Source organism: Lepidochelys olivacea, assembly GCF_965140295.1.
Source record: "Lepidochelys olivacea isolate rLepOli2 genome assembly, chromosome: 2".
Classification (NCBI taxonomy): Eukaryota; Metazoa; Chordata; order Testudines; family Cheloniidae; genus Lepidochelys; species Lepidochelys olivacea.
In genome coordinates this window covers 229,453,266-229,468,330 of record NC_140412.1, presented here as the reverse complement: position 1 = coordinate 229,468,330, position 15,065 = coordinate 229,453,266, and the positions used below count along the sequence as shown (strand labels likewise).

General features: G+C 42.4%; 1 protein-coding gene across 1 annotated transcript in view; it reads left to right on the top strand.

Moving 5' to 3' along the window:
• Nucleotides 1-15,065, top strand: part of ITGA8 (integrin subunit alpha 8) — a 173,703-nt gene that overhangs the window by 45,283 nt on the left and 113,355 nt on the right. Inside the window, exon 13 of the mRNA XM_084620269.1 lies at nucleotides 9,016-9,207. Within this exon, the coding sequence (XP_084476395.1) occupies nucleotides 9,016-9,207 (192 nt within the window). The remainder of the gene's footprint in view (nucleotides 1-9,015; nucleotides 9,208-15,065) is intronic.

The following is a 15,065-nucleotide window of genomic DNA, read 5'->3' as shown; positions in this document are numbered from 1 at the left end:
TGCTGGGGTGGGTGCAAGTTTTGTGTATGCCTAGAACCTCACAAATCTGTTGAAACACTTTGGATTCAAAGTTTCTCCCTTGATCTGTGTGTAACTCACATGGAACTCCAAATCTGGTGAAGAATTCATTCACTAGACCCCTATTACTGCCACAGCCTATTGATTTCTGCTTGGAAAGCCATAGGCTATTTTGTGAAGTAGTCCATAGCTACCAGCAACTATTACTTGCCAGCCTCCATCTCAAGGAACGGCCCAAGAACATCAACAGCAATGAGCTCCATTGGTGTCCCCACAGGATACTGTTGCAAGGGGGCTGTCAAGGTTCTTCCCCCACTCTGAACTCTAGGGTACAGATGTGGGGACCTGCATGAAAAACCTCCTAAACTTATCTTTACCAGCTTAGGTCAAAACTTCCCCAAGGTACAAAATATTCCACCCTTTGTCCTTGGATTGGCCGCTACCACCACCAAACTAATACTGGTTACTGGGGAAGAGCTGTTTGGAAACGTCTTTCCCAAAAAAATACTTCCCAAAACCTTGCACCCCACTTCCTGGACAAGGTTTGGTAAAAAGCCTCACCAATTTGCCTAGGTGACCACAGACCCAGACCCTTGGATCTTAAGATCAATGAACAATCCTCCCAACACTTGCACCCCCCCTTTCCTGGGAAATGTTGGATAAAAAGCCTCACCAATTTGCATAGGTGACCACAGACCCAAACCCTTGGATCTGAGAACAATGAAAAAGCATTCAGTTTTCTTACAAGAAGACTTTTAATAAAAATAGAAGTAAATAGAAATAAAGAAATCCCCCCTGTAAAATCAGGATGGTAGATACCTTACAGGGTAATTAGATTCAAAACATAGAGAGCCCCTCTAGGCATAACCTTAAGTTACAAAAAAGATACACAGACAGAAATAGTTATTCTATTCAGCACAGTTCTTTTCTCAGCCATTTAAAGAAATCATAATCTAACACGTACCTATCTAGATTACTTACTAAAAGTTCTAAGACTCCATTCCTGGTCTATCCCCAGCAAAGACAGAATATAGACAGACCCACAGACCCTTTGTTTCTCTCCCTCCTCCCAGCTTTTGAAAGTATCTTGTCTCCTCATTGGTCATTTTGGTCAGGTGCCAGCGAGGTTACCTTTAGCTTCTTAACCCTTTACAGGTGAGAGGAGCTTTCCCCTGGCCAGGGGGGATTTCAAAGGGGTTTACCCTTCCCTTTGTATTTATGACAGGGGCTCTCCCAGGTTTAGGAGGACCCTTCTTTGCAATGCAAACATCACTTTTCCTGCACCAACTTTCTACATCCTTGTTAGAAGGCTTTCCCTTACCCTCTCCCCAGTTCTTGTCTCGCTGACAGAAAGCAGAAGACCAGAAGTCCAAAGTTCAGACAATGCAATGTTTATTGGGGTTAGTTCCAAGCAAACCTATCCATAGCTCTACACACCAGCAGAGTCTGTTTCCCAATGTTCCATTCCCAGCTCTGACTCTGCAGAGCATTTACCCCATGTCTCCCTTCCCAGCTCTGAAGCCACAGAGCCTTGCCTGTGACCCCATTCCCTATTCCCCATTTTCATTTCCCATTCTCCATTTCCCTGTTCCCACCTCCTCCTCCTCCTTTACAGGCTCAAATATACCTGCAATGCACACCCACAGTCCCACCCCTTACAACTTAGGGTCATGTTCCATTTTGGGTCTGGGAGGGTTAAGGAGAGTGAGTTTGTGCTCAAGTGAGGTATGGGCATTTCTTTGGTTTTTTAGTGTTTTATACCTCCCCTCCCAAGTCCTTTTTCCCCTCCCGACTGGTTGCTTGACTTTGCCTTGAGATAGGGGTTGAGGCAATTTTAAATTGTGCTCTCAAGTAACACTTTAACTGCTCTTATCTGGTCCCATTGTACTAACAAATCCTGCTGACTAGGAAGAAGCAACATCACAGTGTCTTTGTCCCTTGTTTACACATTTTAGTATAAGAGTATCAAAAAGTCCAACCCAAAATTCTGTCCCAGGCTAGCAAACAGACCTATATACTAACAATTCTGCTTGCATTTTACACAATAGAAATTCTCCCTTAGCTTGGCTAAGGGTTTTGCAGTTTTAAGATCCACAACATAACCTCAGACACTCCTTTTTTGGTGTATCTAGTACAGTCAGTTGGTACCTGTACTCATCCCGCCCTGGTTTCTCCCATTTCCTATACAATATTTCAACTTTAAATTCCAAGCTTTCCCATTGTGACTAGGAAGCTTTTACTGTGGTGTTGTGAGGTGACATTACATTCCAGGGTGGCTGTGTTTTCCATTTGATTTTCCTGAAATCAGTCACACGCTATCCTGAAATCAGGATCCTCTCGTTAGGAAGATTTTTAGTTGCTCTAGGGTCCATTCCTGCAGCCCCACTTCCCTTGTTCAAGGATGAACCAAGAACATGAGCACTAATGCGAATTTGAGGGAGGAAGGAAGGCACACTCCTCCCCTTGAGCAACTCATTCCTTGCTGTCCTGCTTAAGGCATCGACATTGCCATACTTATGGCCAGGCCTGTGTGTAATTGTTAAATCATAGCACTGCTATGGCAAGCTGGTAGCTGTCCCTCGGGATTTCTGAATCTAAAGAGCCATTGCAGGGAAGCATGGTCTGCCCTAACCATATACTTCCTCCCATACAAGCCACTCATAGGAGTTCCTTTCAGGTGGTGCTATAATTTCTCTCAGGAAAACTTAGACTTTTGCTATAATAAGCTACCACCCTCTCAATTCCCTTGTGTTCTTTTGTCGATACTTCCCTCAAAGCATGAGCAATAGCATCTGTGTCCAGTATGAAAGGGGTTTCAAAACATGGATAGGCCAAGAAAGGAGCAGTTATTAGAGCCTTATGCTACATCACACTCTGCTGACCATTGAAATGGTTTCTCTTTCTCACCCAACATATGCCGTGGTTTTGCAATAATGGCAAACCCACAAATGAACCTTCTGTAATGGGAACAGAGCCTTATAAAACTCTGCACATCTGTGAGTGTTTGGGGAGTTGGTCAGCTCTGTACAGCCTCAATTTTCTTTTTGTCAGTGGAAATTCCCTCCTCACTAATTGTATACCCAAGGTAGATTACCTCTTTTTGAAACAACTAACGTTTCTTTGGGTTCAGTTTCAAATTGGCTGCCTTCAACTTATCACAGACCATTTTTAAATGTTTTAGTTCCTGTTAAAATGTTTTTGCATGCACCAGGATAAAATAGACAGGCTGAGAGGGGCATGTCATGTAATACCCTCCCCGTTATCCTCTCTAAGGTGGCAAACACAAGTCAAAACCAACACTTTAAATGGCCACAAGCATTGTCCTGCTGTGAAAGCAGTTTTCCCCTTGTCTTTTGCATCCACTTCCACTGGCCAGTACCGACTATTAAGATCCAGTGTGGAAAACCAGACAATGTGCTACAGTATCTAGGGTATCATCTGTTCATGGTAATAGATAAGAATCCTTTTTAAGTGACTTCATTTAGTTTTCTATATTCCAGACAGAATCTTGTGTTGCCATCTTTTTGCTTAACCAGAGCTATGCAGGAGGCCTAAGGATTGGTTGAAGGCTCAATAATATCTTCCTGATGCATTTCGTTGATGGTCTGTAGTGCCTCTTCCCTTTCTGCTCCTGGTAACAGTGAGGGTCAGATTCCTCCGCCGCCCGCCATCAATTTTGTGCTGCACCAGTGTAGTACAACCTATGTCTCTTTTGGACTAGGAGAACAGCTCCTGATTTCTAACCAGAAAGTCTCTTAAACAGTTCTGCTGTTCCCCAGTGTACAACACCGTGCTGCAACAGGTCCAATAGAAATTCTGGAAGCTCACCTTCTCCGTCTTCTACCTTGTAGTTTTCTTCAATACCAGCATTAACCAGATCTACCAATTCACATTTTGCAACTACAGTTCCTCCCTCCCCCTTGGCCCCACCCGCCTTTTTTAACTATTTGATGCTTGTTGGAAACATTCAGCAAATGAACAGGGATCAGTTCTTATTTCAGAGCCACGAGAGCTTTGAAAGCTAAGATTGCCCCAAGACCCTGATTTCATAACAGGGTTCAAGCACTCTCCTTCTTTCCTTTGCTGGCAAGCTGCCACAGCATATAGCTGTTATAGTGGTTTCTGCACCTGGGAGCAGACCTATAGGCCATTTATCTCACCTGGGCCATATTTTTAAAGGTCATTTCCACAGATTGAATTTGTAAGACACCTTTCCTATTATTGAGTACATAGTTGTTAGCCATAATGAAATCCACTCCAATTACTTGCTCATCCACTAGTTCAGCCACCCAGCTCAAATTTCAGAGGTCTCATCTTCAAACCCAACTTCCCAGGTTTTGGACAGATACCATCTCCATTTGAGACCAATTTAGGTTGTTCAGTTTTGCATCCCCTATTCCGTGGCCTTTTTAGTGTGTCTGGTCTCATAACTGTTATGTTTGAGCATGTGTCAATAATTCCTGTACACATCACAGATGCTATCACACACACAATAGCCAAACTCCGGTTACTATTGTTTAACTGCCCAAATCTAAACAAAAACTGTGGAGATGGTCATTCTTCCTCCAAGCGTTGCCCCTTCAGCTTGGTGTCCCCACATTTCCCAGACTGGGGGAGAGGTTTCCACTAGATACCTGTGACAGTCTGTCTTGGCCTGTCTTAAATGTATAACAATCCTTTTTATGACCAGTTTTGTCACAGTACGAGCATTTGTCTGAACTGTTCTCTTTAATTTTTGCATTATTGCAAATTTTCCTTGTTTTACAAACTACATGTGTCATTTATTCCAGTCATTCAATGTGGTCATTAACCACACTAGACTCCCTCCTTGCATACATATTGGAGACAGAGCTGTATTTACAGGGCTCATTGTGTCCCTCTTCCCAGCCATTCATCTGAGCTGGAATATTGAACTGACACAAATAAGCCTCCCAGGGAGTTTTGCCCACAGAGATAGTGGGGTTTTGTATCACTGTTCCCAACGTCTCTCTAGTTATGAACAGGATAGAAAACTGTTATAAATGTCTGGTCTTACCCAAGTCCTTTGACTAGCTCAGTATCTCAACAGCCTTCCACTGTGCTCAGTGACCCTTCAATTTCCTTCTGGAGCTGAATTTTTAGTTCCATAAATCCTTGCTGCAGCTCATTTTGGTTGGCAAGTTTCAGATTAGCTAAAGCTTGCTTGCTGTCTGCTATTTTGTGGAAAAACCCGTGGCTAACGGTGTGACAATCAGGGTCCACACAACCCAAGGAGAGAACAGGGGGATCTGAACCCCAATGAATAATCAATTGAATCAACTGATTGTATCCAATGTTATTGTGTACAGAAATATGTTCAGTAAGGTCTTTTATGAAAGCTTGTAACTTGATGGTCATTATGAAATATGTTTACAGACTGGTTATGAAGAGAGAGAGAGAAAAAAAAAACTGTTCATAACCTGTACTACAATGTCAAATACACCTTGCAGGAGCGAGGAGCACAAAAACAGGAACAAGTAATAATCCATTGTACACCCAGGAAAAGGCCATTAAAGTTAATGGGAAGACATTAAGACAACAGGATATCCCCACTTTGTAGTGACGGATGGAAAAAACCCTGAAAAAAAACTTGTTTTTAAAATGGAAGTGGTTTGAAGTGAAAGGTTTTCAGAAACTGAGGGACAGTCACTTAGCAGGAACTGTCTGTGAAACTCTGGATCCCCTGACAGGGGGCATGATGGTAAACTGTTCTAAGGCAATAGGTAACTTGTATTAGGAAAGGGACTGTAATCTAATTTGGAAGTGTAAAGCCTGTTGCATCTTTGTTTATTTTCTGTGTAACTTGTATGTGTTTGTTTCCCCTTACAATTTCATATTTCAAGCTGCTGTTATTTATTTCTATTAAATAACTCTTTTGTTTATTTTTACCCCAAACCCATGTCAGCTGTGTAATCTGTGTGGAGTGTGTCCCCCAAAGGAAGCTTGTGCCTGGGGGGCTCATTTCACTCCTTTGGGGATGACAAGCCAGAGAGAAAAAGGCCGAGAGTCTGGTAGTTAAGAACTCGGGTGGATGGACTTGGGGAGACTTGAGACTGGAAGGGCTGTTGGGGTCACGTTGCAAAGAATAACTCGGCTGGTGGAAGCCAGGGTGAGACCTTGTGCTTGTGGGAATGCTACTGTGTCGGGTCTGAACCAAAGCTGCATAGCATATGGGCACCCACAGTTACAGGGCAGGTGGTGACAGAACCCCTTATTGGTCTGGGTTATCCCCCAAAACATAGCAAATGGCAGTCACGTTGCTGATCATTTCATCAATCTCTTTTACCATTCAAGCCTGTGTGGGTTTCCCCATTCTGTCCAGGCACTTTGTCATTGCTGCTGCTCCAATAGAGATCTCATCTGAGTCTGCAATCATCTCTGAGCAATTCCTGCAAAACCTCCAGCTTTTGTTTTAAATCCTACTGGCCGCTTTTGATTTCTGCAAGCACTTCCATTTGTTCCATCTTGATTCAATAGGAGTACCCAGCTCACAATCTCTCTCCTTGGAAACTAGATCCCACTGTTCAGACCAGAATTGCCCCTTTTTGACCCGAATGGCTAGTCAAAGTTTGGGTCCCTGTGGGTGTTCCAGTTCGGAGCAAAGATTGGTGATAGGTATTTCTTTGAAGCAGTTTTGTTTATTTACAAAGAATGTACAAAGTCCTGTGTATCTGAATGCAGAGGGAATCAAATAACAGGAAATAGCTTCTTTTGCTCACAGCTTCAAGAGCAGTCTTTTCCGCCAGCACCCCTGACCCAAAAACCTCTCCCCAGGTTTCTTCCAGGGTCAGGCACATGCTTTCAGCTGCTCCTTCAGTCTGTCTCTCTGACTTAGTCTGTTTTTAGACCTGGTCTACTCTACACTAGGTAATTAGGACGATTTCACTATGTCAGTACAGGCCATGAAAAATCCACATCCCTGAGTGGTGCTGTTAAGCTGACCTAAGTCCCCGTACAGACAGTGCTAGGACGACAGAGAAATTCTTCCATCGATCTAGCTACTGCCTCTCGGACAGGTGAATTACCCATGCCAATGGAAGAACCCCTCTCATGGGCGTAGGTAGTGTCTACAAGTCACACACCTGCAGTGGTACAGCTTTGCTGCTTTAATGTTTTAAGTGTAGGCAAGCCCTTCTTTTCTGTCAATTCCCTCCACCCCACACACCCATCCGGTCAAGCCCTCTGTCCACCTAGTGCTAGTTTCTGGGTAGACTCTAGTAGGCTTTGTTTTGGGTGTGGCTCCTTAACTGTCTCTTACAACTGGCTTAAATGGAGAACTCATTCACACATCCATCTTAAAGAGGTTTTAACTCAGCTCGTAATAATATGGATTAAAATGTAAGATGATGTTTTTATAAAGGTATTTGATTCGATACAGCATCAGTTTAAAAGGAGGTGTTCTGCTTCTTCCCCAGTTGTGTAGATGAGCTGATTGAGGTTCAGAGAGGTAGAGCATCTTGCTCACAGTCATAGCTGAAGCATTTATGAGGATCTCTTGTCAAAAGTGCCTAGGGGCCTAACTCCCATTGATTTGTGGAAACTGGGCACCTAAGGGCATTTGCAAATTCCACTACGTGCCTAGCTGCATTTTTAGGGGCCTAAATACCTTTAAAAATCTGTCCTCATGTCTTCCATCCTGTCCATCAGAGATTATTTTCTCCATCCACTGGCCAAGGCTTTTAAAGTGGTAGTGATCTGGGGTTCTAGCTGGAGACACATTAAAGGTGCCTGACTGTCAGCAGACAGGTGCTCAGCCCTCTTAAGAAACTTAAGCTACACACCCAAAATCTCTCATCAGTTTGAAAATGTTGGCCATTGTCTTTTAGCTGATAAACTCAGACTGTCTACTTAGTCATCATGGCTGTTTCTTTGATTTTTGTACCTGAAAAGTAGCAAGGGAGGGTTTGTTATACATAAAGAATATACATTCTAAATAGAATATGGCCCTACATCAGTTAATAGAATAAATTCACTTTCGGGGATCTGCTCCTTTCGTGAACTGCTCCAGCTTATTCTCCTGGTTTAAGAGATCCAGAGAGTCCCTTGAGTGAATTACAGCTTTGCATTCCCTGTGGGCCTGTCTATTATGCTGTATTTATCTCTTCTCCAAGATCCTCCTCAAAAGCTTTTTTTATACTATTTATTTATTTTTATTGGTCATGAAAACAAAGGGGATGTTTCCCATTTCATGGTAAGGTGTTTTACATACAAACAAAACTGATTGTTTCATGGTCTCTGTGTGTATATAATGTCTTCTGCAGTTTCCACGGTATGCATCCGATGAAGTGAGCTGTAGCTCACGAAAGCTCATGCTCAAATAAATTGGTTAGTCTCTAAGGTGCCACAAGTACTCCTTTTCTTTTTGCGAATACAGACTAACACGGCTGTTAGTCTGAAAACTGATCTTATGCTGTTACTCCACGCCACTCTTGTTTTCCCTTCTGCATGCTGTAAAGTTGGCTGTTCAACAATGTATTTTTTTGCAGTCATTGAATTTTTTTTTAAGCTGGAAAAAGGACAAGCCACAAAGCAGACCTTCTTAAAGAGCTGCTGCTAATTAATTAGGTGATGGAGAAAACAGGGAACATCACTGTGTGTGTTTAGTTTAAACAGATGAATGTAACATTAGCCATTATTTCAGTCTCAGTTCGTTAAATCTTGTTGATTGCTGTAAAAACATGACAAAGGAAAATGTGCAATTAATAATATACGTGTGTTGTCTGTCTATTGCAATGTGAGGCCCCTTTCATATAAATATGCATTCATTACAACTATAGGCATGAAAGTTTGAAACACTAAAGCACTATTAAAGCACTATTTTTACGTATTTGTCTTGAAATAGAATCTATGCAATAAAGAAAAAATGATTAAGCCCCAGCTCTTGTTAACACAGAACACAGGTCCCTCTGGTCTACTTTCCCTGTCGGAGTTAATTCTGTCTTTGTTTTAATGTTGTCAACTCTTCTTACTCTATTGCAGACATTGCAATTGGTGCACCATTCGCAGGCGAAGACAGAAGAGGCAAAGTGTTCATTTACAATGGACACAGGAATGGGTTAAATGCTAACCCTTCGCAGGTTCTCAATGGAGCCTGGGGGTCACAGTCCATGCCTGCGGGATTTGGCTTTACTCTAAGAGGAGACTCAGACATAGACAAGAATGATTACCCAGGTAAGATTTTTCCATAAGAGAGGGAATTTCATACCTACATTCTCTGGAAAATGCATCTAAACTGTTCCTTTTGGAAGGCAGAGGTCGCAATAAAGAATAGACACAGTTTTTTGTGTAGTTCTAGCAATGTTTTCCTGAGAACTTAAAGTCAGACAAAACAAATACTCCCTTTCCTGTCAAGAGACATCATCAGAAATGCAAGGGCTTAAACAGTTACATTAACATAAAACATGTGAAGTTTACAGAAAAAAAGCTTAACCCTTATTCCCCACTCAACATTTGAATGCACTCATTCCTACTGAGCTTATAGGTCTGCTCCATGCTGACATTCTTCCTTAATTAAAACCATGTCATGTTATAAGGGAAGAGACTGACTTGGTTGTGTTTGTTGCTAGTTGTTTTCCTTAGAGCTTTGCTTTCCAAATAGCTGCTGAACTCTCTATATATAGGTTCCTAATTGCTTTTGACCTCATTACGAAAAGCAGAGAGAATGCAAAAAGATTCCATAATTTGTGTCACAGATTTTATTTAGGTCTTTCCATGACCTTATTTGCACTCTGTTATACAGATTCTTCCTTTTTAGTTTGTTTTGAATTTTTCTTAACAATGAATAGTTTACAGACATCCAATGGTATTTATCAAGATTATACCACTACTGCATGCTTTTTTTTAGTGAAGTCCTTCCAGCTTGAAGCAGCATTCCAGGACCATATGCTGCCTAAATGGACAATATCCTTTTAATCTGATGCCATTCACTCCTTCTTCTAGGATCAGTACATACTATTTCTCTGAGTCAAGATTGAGAAATCTCTGAACGTTTGCAATGTACCCAGTGTCGTGGAATGCATAGACTTGCTGTTGTATACTGTTGACCTACCACACTAATACTTGCTAATGCTTTAGGTTTCACAGACTCTTTATAAAGTTATTTTTCTTAGCTTGTCTTCCTTAGCTTATATTATTACAGCTAGCAAGTTAGTGACCTGAAAGTTGGTGTTATTAGCTGCATGATTTTGTAAATTAAAGGTGACTTGCAAAGAAAAAAAAAAGGGGGGGGGGAGACCTTTTTGACTTATTTATTCTAGGTAAAGAAGGCCTGAAAGATTTGGGATTATTGTTTGTTTTTAAAAGGGGGATTTTTTTCTGCTTGGGTTTTTTTTATGCTAGAAATTCAGGTCTTGTCTGCTCTAGAAAATGCTGCTTGAAAAGCTGGATAATGATAACATTAAAAGACTCAAGGGAGAAAAAGCTGAGCAATTGAGAAGTGGAAGGGCTTTGTAGTCCTTCACAGGGCATCTTTAAAGCGGAATGGGGGAAGTTTGGGTAGCACACTTGGATCTTCAGTTCATTTGAGACATTTCTTTAGCTTTTTGTATAAGTAGGGGCATAGCGAGCAGATCGAGGGACGTGATCGTTCCCCTCTATTCGACATTGGTGAGGCCTCATCTGGAGTACTGTGTCCAGTTTTGGGCCCCACACTTCAAGAAGGATGTGGATAAATTGGAGAGAGTCCAGCGAAGGGCAACAAAAATGATTAGGGGACTGGAACACATGAGTTATGAGGAGAGGCTGAGGGAGCTGGGATTGTTTAGCCTGCAGAAGAGAAGAATGAGGGGGGATTTGATAGCTGCTTTCAACTACCTGAAAGGGGGTTCCAAAGAGGATGGCTCTAGACTGTTCTCAATGGTAGCAGATGACAGAACGAGGAGTAATGGTCTCACGTTGCAGTGGGGGAGGTTTAGATTGGATATTAGGAAAAACTTTTTCACTAAGAGGGTGGTGAAATACTGGAATGCGTTACCTAGGGAGGTGGTAGAATCTCCTTCCTTAGAGGTTTTTAAGGTCAGGCTTGACAAAGCCCTGGCTGGGATGATTTAACTGGGAATTGGTCCTGCTTCGAGCAGGGGGTTGGACTAGATGACCTTCTGGGGTCCCTTCCAACCCTGATATTCTATGATTCTATGATTTTTCCCTGACTGTCACTTTTGGGTTTGTGCTTCTACCTGAAGAATTCTATTGTGGGATGTGTTTAGCATGTGATAATTTGGTTTTTGTTTTGTTACATGGGTGAGTTGTTTGAAAAAAAGACTTACTAGTAACTGTTTTACCATAGGCAACCTCTCCCTCAATCCTACAGTTACCTACACTGACAATGTTGCAAAATCCACCTCCCAAAAAATGATAGGGCAAAAAGAACTGTCAAACAAAGAAGGAGCTTATCCACTCCTCAATGCAGAAAGACCTAAACTGTTAAATAATAGTACAACTTTACCCTGAAAATGTCAAGTTGGAGGGGAAGTATTTGTTGCCATAAGCTGCAAGAGACTAGTCAATCTAATTTATAGAGACTAATATGTGGAACAGCCATGCGTGTGCCTATATAATTGTCACTGGCCAATGGGTCAGTCATCTTAGTTCATGAGGTAGCCCTGGTAGAATAGTTCTTTATTCATGTGTGCGGAATGTCGGAAGTAACCTTGCATCTTATAATTAAAGCACTCAATAGGGAGGCATGAGGCTTTCAGCTCTTTCTATCCTAGAAGTAGACAAATAGAACGATACTTCCAAATTTCACCTGTTTACCTCTGTATTGAGCCTAATAACTTGTTTGACTAGAGCATAATTTGTGTTTGACTAAAGCTTCCACCAATTATTGGTGAATAATTGTGGATAAATCCACTGCTTTGAAAATCTCAACCATAATGCTTGGAAGTTCTTCATTTAATATCTAAAGGGTTGAATCTTCTTTGCAGAGAGCAAAGATTAGAATTGCTCTTACAAAAACACGTTTATTGGTACATACAAATACAAAGTGTAGATATTAAAGATGCATTTTTCCTAACAAAACAGAAGACTACTGAACAGCAACTTAATCCAGTTTATCTATTCTCCTCCAATGCTGTCAGCACAACAGATAGGATGGCTTTCCCTGCTCGTTAGCACTCTCCTCAACAGAATGGCCTTCTGTCTTCAGCCAGCCCGACATAGGCGCTGTCACTGTTAAAGCTAACAGACCACCGTTTTCAACTCTGTTAAAATACAGGAAGTGTCTAACCTTTCAACAAGGTTTTTATTATTAAACATGGCCCTCGGACCCCACGTCCAAGGAAGCAATGCCATCAAAATACTGCTGCTCGTGCAGAGAAATATGGAATACTCTCATAACTACTATCATTTCATAGGAGTTTGGCTTTTTATCTTAGAAACCTTAGAATCACTTCAGATGACATGAGCCTAGAATTACTCCTTTATCAAAAGGGACACTTGGTCATGCAAGGCTAGATTGTGCCTTGTAGGCACAGCCCTGCATTGGGAGTGGTGAGGAACCGTACTTCAAGGGAAGCACTGTTGACATCCTGTGGCAAAACACCTCATAGAGCTCTCTGATACAGAGGGGAATGTTCAAACTGTTACGTCTCTTTACGGGTGCAGTGTCCCACCCAAGTGACACAGGGCAGAGCCACGTACTGCCCATTGCTCCCAGCCCCAACAGAATAACTAAGAAGCAGTCCCTGTGCTCCACTGATGAGAGGACTGCAATTTTAGCCAGCCCTTGCATGGTCAGTGCAGAACTGGGGAGGGCTCTTTGCTGCACATCGCACAAGAATTAGGCAGAACCTAAATCTTAGTTTGTAAGGCTGGCAAGAGAAAGCAAAATAGAAGGAAAGAATGCTTCAAATAGATTGAAATAGATCCACCTCCTTCAAACAGATTCTTTTTGTTCTTAATAGTACAAAGGAGGTCAGTTTCATTAGCTACATTTTGTAGATGAGGAAACTGAGGCGGGGGGGAAGTGACTTGCCCAAGGTCACCCAGCAGGCCAGTGACAGAGCCAGGAATAGAATCCAGGTCTCCTGAGTCCCAGTTTTGTCTTAGTACTTAGTACTATCTACTAAGTAACACCGCCTCTCCTCTGTGGCTGAATTCAGAAGTGAAACCAGAACTCTTCAGAGGAAGCAAATAAGCATGAATTCTATTGCATGCTCCCATGAATTTGGCAGTTTATCATTTGTAGAACTGAATTTCCCTTTCTTTCATGGCTGAGCACACCAGACGCTATTCACACCTATGCCAGGACCTTCAGCTGAAATGTTGTGAAAGGGGGAGATTGTTTAACTGTCAAAAGAGATGGATCATGATGCGAGCTATTTCTGCTTCTCCATGTGATTATTCAGAGAGAGACTCTCCCATTCTTCCAGATGAGAAACCAAAGAATCTTGCATCTTGTTTGAGAGATTTGATGTATGAGGCGGGATCCGGTATTGGAAGAAAACAGACTGGTGAAGACCTTTCAGTGCTCCCCAGTAGACCAACTATTCTCCACATTTTTTCTTCTTCCATTCTCCAAGTCTTAATGCTGTGTCTTGATGGAACTGGGGTCCAGATCCTGATAAGCAAGTGGAAGGAAAGAGTAATTCATTCTGTAGCTGCCAGTAACCAGTGCTGAAGCCAAGTGTTCAACCAATAACTTCATACTGTCTCTCTTTGTCTCTCAAACTTATTTATCATCTTTACATCTTGTGTTCGTATATCTTCCGGATCGCCAAGCTAGAAAGCAAAAAAGAGAAATAATAGACTTGGCACTAGAGGCCTGACCTCCATGCTTCCAGATAAAGAAAGCGGAATGGGGAGAAATTAGATGGGCTGCTGCCTTTATAGTAGTCTCTCTTGCCCATTCTTTTCGACTACTTGTTTTCTGGTAGTGAAGTTATAGAGTCAAATTCTAACCTCATTTACACTGGTATATATCAGGAGTAGTAGCTCCCCTGACTTCCATTCAATACAGTTTTACTGGACTTAACCCAGTCTAGCTCAGGAAAGAGGGTAAGGGATGCATGGTGGAGAAGACTAGAAAATGTGAAAAAGTCTATTTAAAAAAAGTTTGTGCACATATGACTCAATTACTCTGGAGTAAAATCCTAAAGGAATTGTGGGAGAGATTTTTGTGCTATGCTCCTACGAGGTGCAGCACACAACTCACAGACGGGGAGGGGGAGATACATAGCTTTAAGCCATATTTGCATGCTGTCAGTCCTGGGGCTGGAGCGACCTCCTGGGGTAATTTTAAGTAGTCCTGGGGGTCCAGCACTGCCAACAATCTCTGCTGTGTTCTGTGCAATGGCCCTGCCCCAACATACTCTTCCTGGCCCCAGCCCTACACGTGGTACACCCCCTACACAAGGGTTTGTGAGACAATCCTTGGGAGACAACTCTACATATGTTTTCCACAGTACCTGCGTCAAGGGAATCATCCCCTGACTAGGGATGGGTCTTTAGGAGCCTGTGAATGTGAGTGGCCTCCTCCCAGGCTCCCACTTGTGGCCTCAAAGCAGTCCTGCAAGTGACTGCTCACCTCAGTTTCCCTTTTTGGGCTCCTCAAATAAACTCCACACAGGCTTTTAGTCCAATAATGCCCCTTCTTCCAGGGTCTAAAATATTGACATAAAATAAACTCCAAATAAAACTCCAAGTTCCAAATTAAAGTTCACACAAACAAAAGTTTCTCTTCCTATTCCCAGGCCTTCCTGCTTGGGGTCTTTGCTGCTTTTGCAGGCCACTCCCAGGCTAGGGTGACCAGACAGCAAATGTGAAAAATCAGGACAGGAGGTGGGGGGTAATAGGAGCCTATATAAGAAAAAGACCCAAAAATCAGGAATGTCCCTATAAAATCGGGCTATCTGGTCACCCTATCCCAGGCCCACTTGGCTGCAGTATTTTCATTCTTAACCCATGGAGTCTGCTCTCCCTGGCCCACAGCCCTCTGGCTTCTAGGCTCAAACCCTTAACCTATAGTCAAGGGTCTCCTGTTCACTGGAGCTCTTCTGCAGTCTCTGCCACAGCTTCCTCTGGTTGCTCTC